Source organism: Acromyrmex echinatior, chromosome 17, assembly GCF_024713525.1.
Source record: "Acromyrmex echinatior isolate Ae372 chromosome 17, ASM2471352v2, whole genome shotgun sequence".
NCBI classification, from domain to species: Eukaryota; Metazoa; Arthropoda; class Insecta; order Hymenoptera; family Formicidae; genus Acromyrmex; species Acromyrmex echinatior.
Window position 1 is genome coordinate 4,179,460 of NC_141868.1, and position 14,626 is coordinate 4,194,085.

Consider the following 14,626-nt stretch of genomic DNA (forward strand, 5'->3'; position numbering starts at 1 on the left):
TGCATAAAGCGCACGTCCGACAATTCCTATTTAAATGTATCTCCTCAACAAAGATATTTCTTTTATTTTCCTCGAGATATTGTCAACGAAATTCTTCAACGTACGCTTCACTTCTTTTTTCCTTGAAGAAGAATTTTCTTTTTCTTGCCTTCTTAATCTTCCTTTCTCAAATTTTTTACGATCGACAAGACGTTACAGCACACACACACGTGTTCTCTGAAACCTTATCATCACCAGAATGGGAGAGGATAATGGGAGGAAGGCGACAAATTGACCTCCGGCCTCACTCGGGATCGGTTTCCGCTTCGCCGATCGGTAATATTGCAACGGGACCAGCAGCTGCTAGCTTGGCTTTGTATGCCTCCGGTTCGAACCAGCGAATCGGTGCCTGTCAAGAAAGAGAGATTAGTTCTCGGTTGAGCCTTGTAATATAAATAAGAAAGCATTAATCCCTTTACCTTACCTTGTTATAAGCAGCATGCTTCGATTCAGTTGGAAAATCAAGTGTTAAATTATGTGTGGGCACATGCAGGCGATAATCATAAGTTTACACATTTGCAAGTGTAGTTTATACGATGCCTTTCTAATCTGGTGATTGACACGTATGTAATAAAAAAATTGTATTTTGGAATGTTAGTAAATTGGTTTGCATCTTTCTTTTTCGCCATTCAATATCAAAATGTGCCCATTTCTATCAAGATTATTTTACGGTTTAATTTACTCCTTATCTCTAATTTTTAGAACTAGGAAAGTAAGTTACACCGAAATTAAAATTAATTTACATCGATAGAAATAAATTATTAAATTAACCTGACTGATTTTCACATCTTAGTAGCAAGAAACAGCAAGAAAATTACAGTTGTTCTCTTTACTAATCGAGAATCCCATTTTTTACTTTTTTTTAAAGGAAATATTGGACTAATCTATATACTAATAATTTTAAATAAATTGTAGAACAATATATCTAAAATATTTCTTAAAAATTGTAGAACAATATATCTAAAATATTTCTTAAAAAATCTTAATAAATCCAAAATAATTATTTAAACAATTAACTCAATATCTAGATGATTTTATGATAACTTTTAGATATTTTTTAAATATACATATTTCAAAAGATGTTTTTATGATGTCTTTATGACTTCTTTAAAACATATATGTTGTCTGAGAAGTGATCATTCTCATGCATTCTTAAGCAAGTACATCAATTTATAAAGCATCGTATGAACTGCGCTCGTCCGGTTTACAAAGAAACGCGCAGAGAGCAAGACTCAGCGAATTTTGCAATACTCATTTATTAATATAGCGTGTATGTGAGTTTAACACACAACACTAGCCTTATTAGTCTAGTTTTATTAGCCTCTTTGTATATAAGATCAAATAAAACAATCTCATGTTCAAATGACTTCTTAACAAAGTTCTCAGAACAAGAAAGAGAGAGAGAGAGAGAGAAAGAGAGAGAGAGAGAAAGAGAGAGAGAGAAACAAAAATATAAAAAAATAAATTTTTTCACAATATGAACAACTAACACAATATACATAATAGGAAAAACAGTTTTAAAAAATATATCATAATATATATATCTCTAAATTCGAAATATAGGAACGTAGACTTTCGAATTTCAATGCAAAGAATATATAAAACTTTGTACATCAGATACTGAATACTCATTGACTGTTTAACACAGTTGCACATAACAACAAACTAATCGAATCTTGATTAGCTTCTCGAGCTAAACATAAAATTTCTCTTTTAATTACATTTCGTGATCGTAATGATTTGTACGAATTCAATCAGTCAATTAATCGCGGGAGTTCAACATGTAAAAAAAAGTGTTTTTGAAAAACTAATCAACAAACAACGTAAAATAAATAAATAAATAAATATACACACATATATATATATATATATGTGTGTGTGTGTATCACATATCATGAAACTCGCTTACAATCTCTTTAGTCTTAAGTAACTTTTAGAAATTGTCGTCTCCCCTATTATTGCAAAAGATTTAATATCTAATCACACATATTGTGAAGGAACTTCTAAAGTCTTTTAATTCGCGAAATCATATTAAGATTCCATGATAATCTCCATTAAACTCTTGCTTTAACTAATTATTAAATATTAAAACAGTTCGGTCTCTGCCTACTTTCTTCCTAAAAAGTGCTTTCCTTCTCTTTTAAAAAGGTAAAAGTAGAGACCTAACTGTGATTATTTGTTAAATGGAGCCAAATCTTATTCTTCATTCCTCTCCCGCTTGAATGCATGCATTAATATCGCAATAATCACACTGGTGACACACCGCATCCTCGGGAACGCAGACTTTTCTCTCAGTGAAACGTTAATGCATATGTAGTGAATTATTATGATGCGTGTTGTATACAAGAATATTAAATTGCGGCGTTGCAGGGAAGAGAAACGCGGAAGGTTTTGCACGGTATATGATTGGCGTTCCTGTCGCACAGCGGTACCTTACGAACTATATTGGGACATTCCTTCTGTATGCGCGCCCAATCGGCGGGGGGCCGCTTTGCGTACGGACCCGCCGCGCATAGCAGCAGAAACTCGTACGTAAGTTCTCTCGCTTCTGGAACTAAGTAAATAGAACGGACAGAGTTAGAAGGCGTTGATTAAAAATAGTATCAAGAAAATAGAAGGGTACATAAGAGTCAAATTTAAACGATTGATGTATATAATGTGAACCGTTTAAAATCGATACATTCTTAATTGATTACTATAAGATATTTGGTAATATTATTAGGTGTTAATTAGGTGGAATTAATTCGTAGCGTTTTTTAATGAAAGAATGTTATTTATTTCACATGAGCATTAAAAAATACATTAATGAAAGTACTTCCCATCACTTGTAAAACGCTACGAATTAATTCCAACACCTAATACATTACATGACATGTTTCACATACGTTATGGAATGTACTGAGTGATTAGTTATAATTCATTCGACTTTTTTTATTATTTTTTTACTGCGTTTTTTTTAAATATCTGAACATGGCACAATCATGATATCGAAACATGTTATGTAATATAATATTATGAAATATATTTTATATTAATTAAGAATGTATAGATATTAAATGGTTCACATTATATACATCCATTGTTTAAATTTAACTCTTATATACACTTCTATTTTCTTGATATTATTGTTTGTTTAATAAGAGTCCTTTATTTTAATTTTATTTTTCAATCACGTTAATTAAAATTTATTAATTTATTATAATTAATTTACATTATATGGCCAAGTTTGTTCGAAAACAAATTCGATCAATTTCATTTCCATAAAATTAAGAATAATGTATAACGAAATTTTCTAGAATTTTTTCATTGCGATAAATTATCCATGATTATATTTTAATATAACGATGTTACTTTGCGGTACCATATTTGAGTACCTTGTTGAGTCGAGCCTAGCTCCTCAGGGATCGGACGAGGCTTGTAAGTTTCTTCGCTCTCCGAGGAGGTCGCAGCGCTTTCCACACTTAACTCTCGGCCTAGAGAAACAGGAGCGTTCACATTGTCCAACGATGACAACGGCATGCGAGAAAAGTTGGAAGTGGGGGTAGTAGTTATGGTAAAGGTAGGCTCATCCTCGTAATTGAAGTATTCTATCCCACTAGTGAAGTTCTCAGAATCGCCCAAGAAATGTTCGTCTAGCACCAGTTTTGCCGTCTACAAGTCAATTTACAGAAATCACACATAAACAAAAATAAACAGAATACATGCAATAAACAGCATATAGAAATAAATTAAATTAAATATTTATCAAGACTTCTGTTCATTGTTATCTCCGATTGTGATATCAAAGCGAGAATATACATAATATAAATTGCAAAGTATATTAATATGGAAAATAACATTTGCAGTGGAGTTATAAAATATACCGAAACTCTCCTTTTGCTTCATTAATTTATTAATAATCGTATATCTGCAAATAAATCATGCGTAACTAAAAACAAAATTATAAATATATTATAAATATATTAATATAAAAATAAATAAGGTTTAATTTCTCTCTAAAATAAGATTTTCGGTATATTTTGCAAAAGTTATCTATTACAAAAGTGATCTTATTGAAAAATATTTCTGTATTCAAATATAATTTCCAAGATTTTTTATTGTTTCCTTAGTTTGACGTAAATTTTTTTGACGTAAATTGAAATAGTAATGATAAATGAACAGGGACCTTACGATAAATCTCTTTTTAGCTTAGCAAAAATTTTGTTCTTTTCCTTTACTTACTTCCACTTTTTCCTCTTTGTTTTTCTTATCCTCGTCCTCCTCTATTTCTGCCCATAATTTCCACATTTCTCCAACTTTTACTTTTCCTATTCCCACTGTTACATCCCCTTTATTTTTTTGTTCTATTACCCTAAAGATCTTTCTCTGAATTTTCCTTTCCTCCCAACTTATGTCATGTTCAATAAAAATGTTATATCTTTTTTAACTTATATTTATTCTGCATTATTTCATTCTTTTGCTCTACGCTCCCAATCCTTGCTATTATTACTGGTCCACTACTCTTACTACTTATCACTTTACATTCTACTTCTAAGTTTTCTTTTATAAATGCCTGTACCCACTTTGTCCTGCCAATTATGTTTTTTTCTAAGTCTTTAGGAAATAATATCCCTTTTATTACTATATTATATTTTCTCGTTTCACTTTCTTTCACGTCTACAAGCAACTTTTTAAATTTATTATTACTTTTTTGTTTATTTCCCAGTTACTTTATTTTCACTGTATTGCGATATGGACCTTGCATCATTATTTACTTCCCTACTATAATTACTTCCGCTCTCACTATATTTACTCACTATATTTTCATCACTTACACTCGAATTTTCCTCTTCTTCACTCATTACACAAGTGTCTATACTTTTTTTCCAAACTTTCTAATCTTTCTTCTTCCCATCTTCCTAGTTCTTTTACTTTTTCTTCTAATTCTTCTACTTTCTCTTCCATCTTTCTTATCCTATCTTCCCACAATGTCTTTAATTTTTACATACTCTTTATATACTTTCAGTTTCTTTCTTAATACTGTCATTTGTTTGTTAACTTGTTTGGTTAAATCCTTTCTGAATTTTTCGAGTTCATCGCTAGCCTCGTTATCCCTCACTTTATCTATTATTTTTTTATTACTGTCTCTTTCCTGTATAATTAATTTCTTTTATTTACTATTCTGCTGACTATCAACTGACCTATCTTTCGTGTGACATCCCTGTTTCCCACTTCTTTCGACGTCATAATCTCTCTTCCCGCCCGATTTGTTTTCCAAAAAAAAATTCTACCTTTCTACTTAACGCCTTCCTTTTTCTACACCTATCTTTCTATGTTCTTCTTATATAGTTCACCCTTTTCTACTCTCTTCTTGCTGTCTGTTTGCTCAATTTTTTTTATACACGTGCGGAGTCCGACCCAGTCCATCCCCAAAAAGATACAGCATTCTTTCACGCTATCTAGTCAAGATCAAGGGCCTGTTCTTTTTGGTTGAATTTTTGCATCAGTTCATCTTTCTTTCTTTTCTTTCTACTTGGAGAGAATTGGTGTAAAAGTTCAGCAAAAAAAAACAGGGCCCCTCATGTTCTTGATAATCAAGAAATGGAAAATTTTTCTCAGAATTCATTGAACTTTTCAAAATTTTGCAAATTATAGGATTTTCCACAATTTATGTATAATTTTATAATCTTTTAGAACATTTCTCAATTTTTTTTGTTCAAATTGGAATACTTCATAAGTATATGATTCTTCTATATATATATATATATATATATATATATATATATATATATATTATATATATATGTCAATTCTGAAATATTCCAAGATTTTCAATGTATAATTTCTAAAGAAAACTTATAAAATCTGATAAAAGGTTAAAGTATTTTTTCAGAAATTTTCATAAATTTAAAATATGACAAATTCTTAAAAATATTACAAAAACTTCTTTCATCAAGGAAGTTTAAGATAATTTTCAGAAATCGTCATAAAAAATGATACAAATTCTAAAAAAATATAATCTTTTTTATACCCATCACAAAAATCTTTAATTTAATTCATCCATATCTAAATTCACAAGATAATGAGATTCAAGTGTCCCTTCCGAATTTGATGAACTTTTAATATGTTGTTTCGTAGACAAATATATAAAAAACATGTATGTTTCAAGTAGGTCATATGCAAAAAATAAAATATCTCTTAGAAAAAAACTAGTGTTTTTTTCAGAACGAATATCATAAAAAATGAGATAGCAAAAATTGAAATAAACGTTGAGTGACTTTTAAGAGTACTTTAAAATAATAATTCAAAAAATTTTAAATAAAAAAAATTTTATTTATTATATACAAAGTAAATATTAAAAAATTTTTTAATTATAATTATTAAATACTCTTAAAATCATTCAACATTTATTTCAAATATTTTTTTTTTACGATATTTGCTTCGAAAAAAAAACCAATTGTATAAATCGGTTGTATAAAAAAAATATAGTATATATCCTTTACTAGCTATACAACAACATATTAGAAGCTCATCAAAATCAGAGGGATACGAATCCCTTCCCTTATTAGTTAGATATTGAAATTTAATCAATTGATTTCCCGTTCAGTTTAATAAAATTAGTTAAATAACATAACGACATGGGCGATTTTCATTACCCTGACGAGATCGAGATTGCAGCCCGTAATTTTGAGGGACTGATTGCCGACGGTGACGGTGTACTTGTATTCGCCTATGCTGGCGTCGTTGGTGGAGAGACTGTGCAAGAGGGACGAACGTAAACGGGAGTTGTGCTGTTGATTCTGTTGTTGCAGCCGGTTGCTCTCATCTGACGCGCTACTGTTGAGTGAAGAACTGGAACCTCCCATGGCTCCTTTCTCGCCGCCGGTGCTCTGCTCCAGTCTCACTGGCGATGCATTTCGTTGTATCGTATCTTTGATTAAGTCCTTCGCATAACTGAGAAAAAGGGAAAGACAAAAGGGAACGATATTAAAAGCTGCTACGTACGTGATTCATTAAACATGCTATTAATTAAGTAGATCTAGATATAAATACATTTATTATTTAACTTCTATCAGTAAGAACTTCTACTTTATTATAAATATAGTATTTAAACATACTGAATCTTGTCCTCGGACGTTCCCGTGATTTGGACAAGTCGTTCTTTAGCTCCAGGGTTTACTACAAACCAAGATATAATGTATCAGCGGCGCAATTTTGTTAATATTGATATCCATTTAAGAAAAAGATTTATGTGGTAGTTATCGTTAACATCTTTTACACAAGTCCAATGACACAGTTAATATGTTAAACAATGTGATATTAAATTCTGTTAAGATATCGCCAAAGCGAAGTAAGTATGGTATACAACGTATTTAAAAAATATTTGAGCGTATATAAAGTAACATTTAAATATCAGACCAAAAAATCGTTTTACGTGTTTAAGTTAGGCGATAAAAATATTAATTGAATGCCAACCTTCCCCGTCCATGTGGGACTCACGATATACAATCCATCTGTCGATCTGGCGTTAATAAATTGGTAATATAATATCTTTCTACTCGGCTCTTAAGGATGTATCAGAGGTGTATAGTCTCTGCAAAAAGTGACTAGAATTGAAAGTTTAGTTTACATATAAAAATGAATGTTATGTACATATAAAACAGTGCAGTAAGATCAATATTTAACAATAAAATTTTATAGTTTAGACAAAAATTTCATTTTTTCTTAATTATTTGTTGAAAACATGTTCACTTCTTACTGAAATAACTTTAAATCCAAATTTTAAATCGCCATACAACTTATTATTTTCAAATACAATATAGAAAAATCTGAAATTATTTTTCATAATAATTTGTCAAAAAATACGTGTAATACATCCTTAAAACTGCGAGCGCAACATTCATATGTTTCACTCATCGGGCTGTTAAAGAGACACATTCCACAATAATTGATATAAATTGTATATATTACGTATTAGAGAAAAAAATATAATATTTCGTCCCATCTATACGATTTTAACAGAACAGAAAAAAAGAAAGAAAAAGAAAACAAAAAAAAAACAAGTTTAATTTTTATTGCAAAATGTAACACTTCTCCGTCATCACGTGAAAGAAAGCTGACGTGCCCTGCACTTCTCGATTAGTAGATCACGTTGCAAAAATTAAAATACTAACTCAATAGCCTGATCATGGTTAGATAAAACAGCTTTGTCATGCAAAAAGTGACCTGATGAAAAAATATTGGCTGCGACTTTTTATTATAAACTTATTTTTTTTATATATGTAAATGAGATTTTAAAAACAATAGCGAACAAGTTTGCCACGTCAAACTTCAATGCTCAGTGGTGTGAGAGAAGATTAGAGATGTTTTTGTGTGGCATAAGAGAGAGCCTCGTTCGACAAATTAATACTATTTTTGCGATGCATGAGCACAAAATGCTATAACAAGCCATGGCGGATCATTCATTGCTTTACCTCGCTGGAAGGAGATGATCGTCTGGCTGAGCTCTTCTATCATGTGAACCCGCCGCCCTTTTATTCCCATCACTGTATTTTCGTGTAAATTATTTAACAACAGAATGGCCAACATAATTGGAAAATCATTAAAAAGTCCGATACAAACAAATTTCACTTTGCATAAAAATGAGATTCTTGTTTCCATATCTCACATACAAATCCCTACTAATCATATCGCGATATATTAAAAATATTGAAAACAATTTATAAAGTAATGTAACGAAAAAATTGTCAAAATTGTACGATCAGCATTTTAATCAGTGTCGAATATACCTTTTTGATCCAAGAAGTTTTATATAATAAGAATAAAAGCAATGAAATTACCTTTGCCCGAGTCACTGTTGCGAATGACGACCTCGTCTTTACAATAATTTTTCCCCGGTATGCGCGTAGGCTTCGCGAACTTTCCGCTATTCTTGATCACTTCCCCGGGTCCCAGGATCGGTGCTGAGGTGGGTGAAGTTAATAACGGGGACGACAGAGAGTTCGTAGGTGTATCGGGTACTGAATCGATCTGCTAGAATAAGAAACAAAATTATTTAATCTAATACTAAATAAAAAAAATTTAATACAAGATTTTTTATAAATATTTTGATATAGACTCAAAATCTAGAAAATAAATTTGAATATTTTGATTCATTAAAATTTTTTAATACTGTGTGATTTTAAAATGTAATTTTGATATAACTGATTATAGAGGAAAAAATTTTGAATGTTTTTCTTTTTTTTCCTTTCCGTGTTTTGCAACCAACTAAAAAAGTGACAATTTTTGAATTACGTCGTTATTGTAGCAAATTAGTAATATATTGAGACGCGCTTTATTTTATTAAGTACGATCACTACTCTTATTTTCGCTTTCATGTCTCAATTATAATTTTGAAAAGTTACACGAGTGTAAAAACGCTATGAATAAAATACGAGTTTTACCAACATTGTCTAAATGCGACAACTTCTGCATGTAGTACACGTCCATCGAATCGGTGTGACGCCATTGTTTCGCTCGCAGCTCGATAAGTTCCAGCAGATGAACCCTAGTCGTCAGATCTAATCTGTCGTCCTGGCTCCCATTTCTGATCGCCACAAAGGCTCGGTCCAGCTGATCTAGAATAAAAAAATAATTACTTGCAAAATCTTATTTAAACGCACGTAGAATTAAATCGTCAAATTGCAATCTGGCATAAAAAAATCTATCCTAAAACATCAAGAACTACTATTTATGTATGCCACTAGTTTTTAAAAATACGTTTTAAGCCCAAAGGATCCTTTACCTTTGTAAATAGCTTCTAATTGATTGGCATAGAGTTTCAGATGACTACACATAGAGATTACATTTATTTGCAGCGTTCGGTCATGGAAGCCATTGGTCAGTTGCATTGCAACATTGTCGATTAAGGACACTATATCCTCTACTGAAAAGTCAGAAGAAACAAAGAATTCACAAAGAGAGTCACCATCTAGTACAGGAAAAAATAAATGCTTATCAACATAAAAGATGCTTTACAAAAAAATGATTATACTTTTATACAGAGTGCCTCATTTTAAATAATACATTAAGAAAATTACGATACGGAAAAATGTTTCAAACAAAAGTTGTATGGTTTGTCAATTTTTAAAAATGGAAACCTTAATTTTTTATTGCATATTTTTGTATCTTATCTTGAGAGCAAAAACATTATAACAAAATATTTTTTCATTGAGTACTCTCCGAGTTAAAAGCTTGGAAATAATTGTATCGCCAACGTCAGCATTAAGGTATCACCCTGTACAAGAGATTACAAAAGTTTAGCTCAGGGGAGAACATGATAAGATTTACCAGTCGTGATCCGCCCATCGACGGTCGAGTTGCGCTGGTTAAGCTTAAGCGGCCGTGGTTTTTCGAGCTTCTTTACGGTTCTGGCTCTGTTCAATTGTGCGGTAGCCATTGTGATTCTGCAACAAAGATAATACATTAAAAAATCGAATGTCCAAGTAGTATAATCTTAACTTAAAATAGAAGTTTTGTGGCTCCAAAAATAAAGCAAATGTAAGTAAATTATCTATATCAGCTTCCAGTTTTAATGCATAAATAATTAATATAATTGTAAGATAAGATATAATTCGCAAACAATTGGAATATATTATACTATTAACGAAGTTAATTGCAAAGTACATCCAAATTACATCTTATTACTTTATAAATATATTATTGTGATTTCCTCGTACAGGAAATTTATTTTATATAATTTTAATGTTTTAAATTATAAAATAATAAATTTCCTGTGTAAAAAAATCACAATAATATATTATAATAGTACATATATTCTACGTTAAAAGTTTGGAACTTTTAAAAAAACTGATTTTTTAAAAATATTTAATTAATGTTTTACTTACTGAAAAATCATTCATAATATTTTTAACAATAATTCTTTAGATCCAATACCAGTTATTTAAAAAAATTATTGTTAAAAAGACATTGTTATAATGATGAATATGAATAAGTAATTCCAAAAATATACCAATTTTTAAAAAATGTTTCCAAATTTTTAGCTTGGAGTATACATGATATTATTTAATACATTAGTATTCAAAATATTGTACTCAATATTAGCGTTAATCATTTGACATAGAAACACTTATTCTAAGGAGAAAGCATACCGAGATAGAATGAAAGTTTCGCGCTGTACTGCCTTTCAATAAATTCACTTCTTCCGTATGGAACAACAATTCATTAAGCAATACGAGAATTCACAACGTCACTCGGTTTGTCCTAAATTCGGATTTCTTTCGCAAGGTAAAAGTCTTTCGAAACACAAAAGATGACAGTGGTGAATCGCTGTTATTTTGCTCGGGTCGTTTCGCGACGGAAATAATTTAATTTGCGGCGTCCACGGCGGCGTTCCCTCGTCGTCACGCAAGCAGAGGACGAATCGCGTAGCAAAACAGAGCCGGTGTGAGAGAACGGTGGTAAAATCCCGAAATCTTCGCCCTTGCCACCCTCGTCCTCCAAAAATATACTTCATCCGCGCAACGCACCGCGTAATGGCCACGTTTGTCGCGCTAATCGAGCTACAAAAATCCAGACAAATCGTTCCTCTATCTATTAAAAAATAATACGACGTATATAATTGTGGGAAATAATATATGTATATCTCGAACAGCTAAGATTATTAAGAACAAAATCTACAGTATTTCTGGTTTTTGTTATAATTTTGCATGCAACTTTTTAGAATTTTTACATAAATTTCAGAATTTTGCAGAATTTTGCAGAATAATCTTGTAACTTTTTGAAAATTTCTCAGATTTTCTATGAAGATTTTTGTAAGTTCGGGCCTTAATTATAATTTTAACATTTTTAATTGCTGATAAAATTATAGTACATGTTAATCGAGAATGATATATTATCTACTATTTAATACGATACTATTAAAAATATTGTATTTAATACTAGATTTATGTTTGTTTCCATTAATATATATTAACTTTAATCTTGGTTATTTATTTTTGTCCTAATTCTATTAATTAAAAAAGATGAAGAGTAAGTTGAACTGAGATTAAAACTTATCTACAGAGGAAACAGACATAAATCATTTGACATAAACGCTTATTATAAATAATAAGTATATAAACGGCAAACGCGCGATTGTCGGGGCGCAAAAATAAATTTACATACATAAAAAGTTTATTATAAAGAGAAAATATCATCTGAAAAAGAACATTCTTTGGGTCGATCCTTAATAAAATTTTTATTAAAATTATAAGGAAAATTTTAACATATTCAATTATTAATTTAATATAATGTGATTATGTTATTTAAATATATTGTGTTCAATTGATTTCAGCATTTCTTAATGCTAAAATAACATAAAAATAATGTGTTTTAAAAGATAAATTCCGAGATAAATGAATACAAATATTTGTGTGTTAATTTAATACATTATGAATATTAATTTTACTGGCAAAAATATGATTCCACAGTATGCTGACAAATTGCATCAGAATTACACAATTTTTTGTGTTCATTCTTTACATATTTGTATTTTTTTCTAATATATTCATTTGAGAGAATAAAACGTGAATAAAATTTAATACAAATTTTCGAACTGTTCAAGTCTCTATTCTCTTTAAACGTTAATTCGCCGAAAATTCGACTCTAGTTATATCAATTTCAACTCGTACGTGTAATACGATATTTAAGGATTATCAAGACACAAGGATTTTTGTGCCTCGCAATTCCTAGAACGGTAGAAAAAGAGAAATGAGGGGGGAGAGGGGGAGGAGGGAAAGAAAGAGATTAGAAACCGACGATACAACGGCAAAAATAAACAAGTTGATTTGTGGGGGCGAGCATTCTCTGTAAATATTTTCCCACGCGAGAGAAACAGCCAGCCACATTACGTTATGCCATGAAAGGAGACATGAGGAGAGGAAGAGGAAAGAGGAGAGCGACAATAATGCAAGAGAAAGGGATGACATCGCAGGGTGGGAGGAGGGAAGAAAGAGGACGAAGATACGGACAATAACATTGAAGCTGATGATTCCGGCTGCACTTTTCTCACATCTTCTGCACCCGGGATGAAGTAAGTACACGTCTATACTCAGAAAAAATTCGGGGATGAGACATCTTATGAAATGTCTAGACATTTTTGAAAAAAAAAAAAACTATTTTGAAAGCATCTAAATGACGTTTTCTGATTTGGAGTTCCTGTTACGTACATAATATAATTGTTTTCCGTTTTCACATCGGTGACATGATGGCCATTTCTGTCACTGCAAATTAATTTTAGTCTTTAATCTAGGTTTAACTTATTTTTTATTATTTCTTACTTCTCTAAGAACTATACTCTAAGAATTAGAATTATTGATATAATTCAAATATATTTACTGTAACTGTAGAAATATACGCCAGAAATTAGTTAACATATATTTTTCATCTTTATATTAATGTTTCTAATATCTTTATATTAATTTTTATAGTTTTTTAATTTGTAGACTTTATATCTTATAATGACGATGTATTAAATATTTATTTCAACATATAAATTTAATTTATTACAGTTACAATCCCTACAGTTTTTATTCTCCTGCATTTGAATTGATAAAGCAAATTAAACTGAGATTAAAGTTAATCTACATTATGCCCATTTTTACCAATACAAATTTACTTGATTTAATTTACTTTATATCTTTTTCGGATTCTAAGAATTAGAAAGAGATGAAGAGTATATTAAACCAAGATTAAACTTAATCTACATTAGCTAGAAATTTCTAAAGTTATGCGAGTACTTTAGACCTAGATGAAGTCACTACTTTCTTATTTTGATGACAAAGTTATCCTATAATATAGTTCAACCTTACTTTTAATATAAATTACTAAGTTTTGCTCGATAAAGCAGATGGTCTCGATTTTGTACAAATTACAGGTAAAAATTGTATCTCATTTGTCAAAATGGAAAGGGACGTGTTCAACAGAATTATGACTTCATAATAAGAACCATTAGAGTTTGGTGTAAATGAAAGGCAATTATTATTATTATTATTTCCATCTCAGTGGGAGAGGCAGATAGACAGATGGTGCAAGTAGACAAACGAATCTATTAGTACATCAGAAGCGGAGAAATTATTTCTGGCGTTTTGTGTATATGTTGCGCGCGCGCGCGTTCACACTCACTATTACACACATACACACACACACACACACACGTGTAAGCAGCCATGGAGCGCGCGCGCGCAAATGCGAATAATCGCACTTGACGTGCGCGGCGAGGAAACTCTCGCCGGAATTCCGGATATGGAAGTGTCCCAGACGCGAAAGCGGTGACGGCGATGAAAGACAGACGACGAAAAATCAACGAGTTTCCGCTCGCAGGAAAGAATGACACGACCACGACGTGCGATGCGAGTTGTACTTTGAACGTACCTTTCGCGAGATCCACCACCTTGTCGTCGGCCGTACGCAAACGGATCAACGACACGCAGATCGTCCGGTTGGGATCGCGAAGACGACGGTTCGTCGACGTGCGTCGCGAAGATATATGCCGACTACTGAGAATTGATGTCCAGTACCGCCAATCACGTTGGCGACGGGAAGAAAGTCACTAGATATGGCTGTAGGC

At 31.3% G+C, this 14,626-nt stretch overlaps 1 protein-coding gene across 4 annotated transcripts; it reads right to left on the reverse strand.

The window, feature by feature from the left end:
* Positions 1–133: 133 nt before the first annotated feature.
* mxt (Eukaryotic translation initiation factor mextil) lies at positions 134–14,608 on the reverse strand. Of its 4 annotated transcripts, none has more exons than XR_015548034.1 (11): positions 14,431–14,608; positions 10,348–10,463; positions 9,803–9,943; positions 9,466–9,635; positions 8,859–9,051; positions 8,493–8,564; positions 7,137–7,197; positions 6,675–6,972; positions 3,414–3,690; positions 464–2,593; positions 134–388 (listed from the first exon to the last, which is right to left on the reverse strand). XR_015548034.1 is itself a non-coding variant. In XM_087415229.1 (11 exons), the coding sequence occupies exons 2-11, from the start codon at positions 10,454–10,456 to the stop codon at positions 284–286; spliced, it is 1,545 nt and encodes a 514-aa protein (XP_087271355.1). In that variant the 5' UTR covers positions 10,457–10,463; positions 14,431–14,607; the 3' UTR covers positions 134–283. The 4 variants fall into 4 exon arrangements, 3 of the variants coding, with proteins under 3 accessions (XP_087271355.1, XP_011063841.1, XP_011063857.1); XM_087415229.1 differs by having other exon boundaries at positions 2,472–2,593; positions 8,859–9,048; positions 14,431–14,607; XM_011065539.2 differs by having other exon boundaries at positions 2,472–2,593; positions 14,431–14,605.
* Between the last annotated feature and the right edge of the window lie 18 nt (positions 14,609–14,626).

What these genes read in the sequence shown, in the direction of transcription:
- mxt (XM_011065539.2), bottom strand. Translation starts at nt 10,456, where the DNA reads ATGGCTACCGCACAATTGAACAGAGCCAGAACCGTAAAGAAGCTCGAA. An exon ending in CGATGGGCGGATCACGACTG is followed by an intron (nt 9,944 to 10,347) that starts GTAAATCTTATC and finishes CTGACTTTTCAG; the next exon opens with TAGAGGATATAGTGTCCTTA. An exon ending in CAACAGTGACTCGGGCAAAG is followed by an intron (nt 8,565 to 8,858) that starts GTAATTTCATTG and finishes ACGAAAATACAG; the next exon opens with TGATGGGAATAAAAGGGCGG.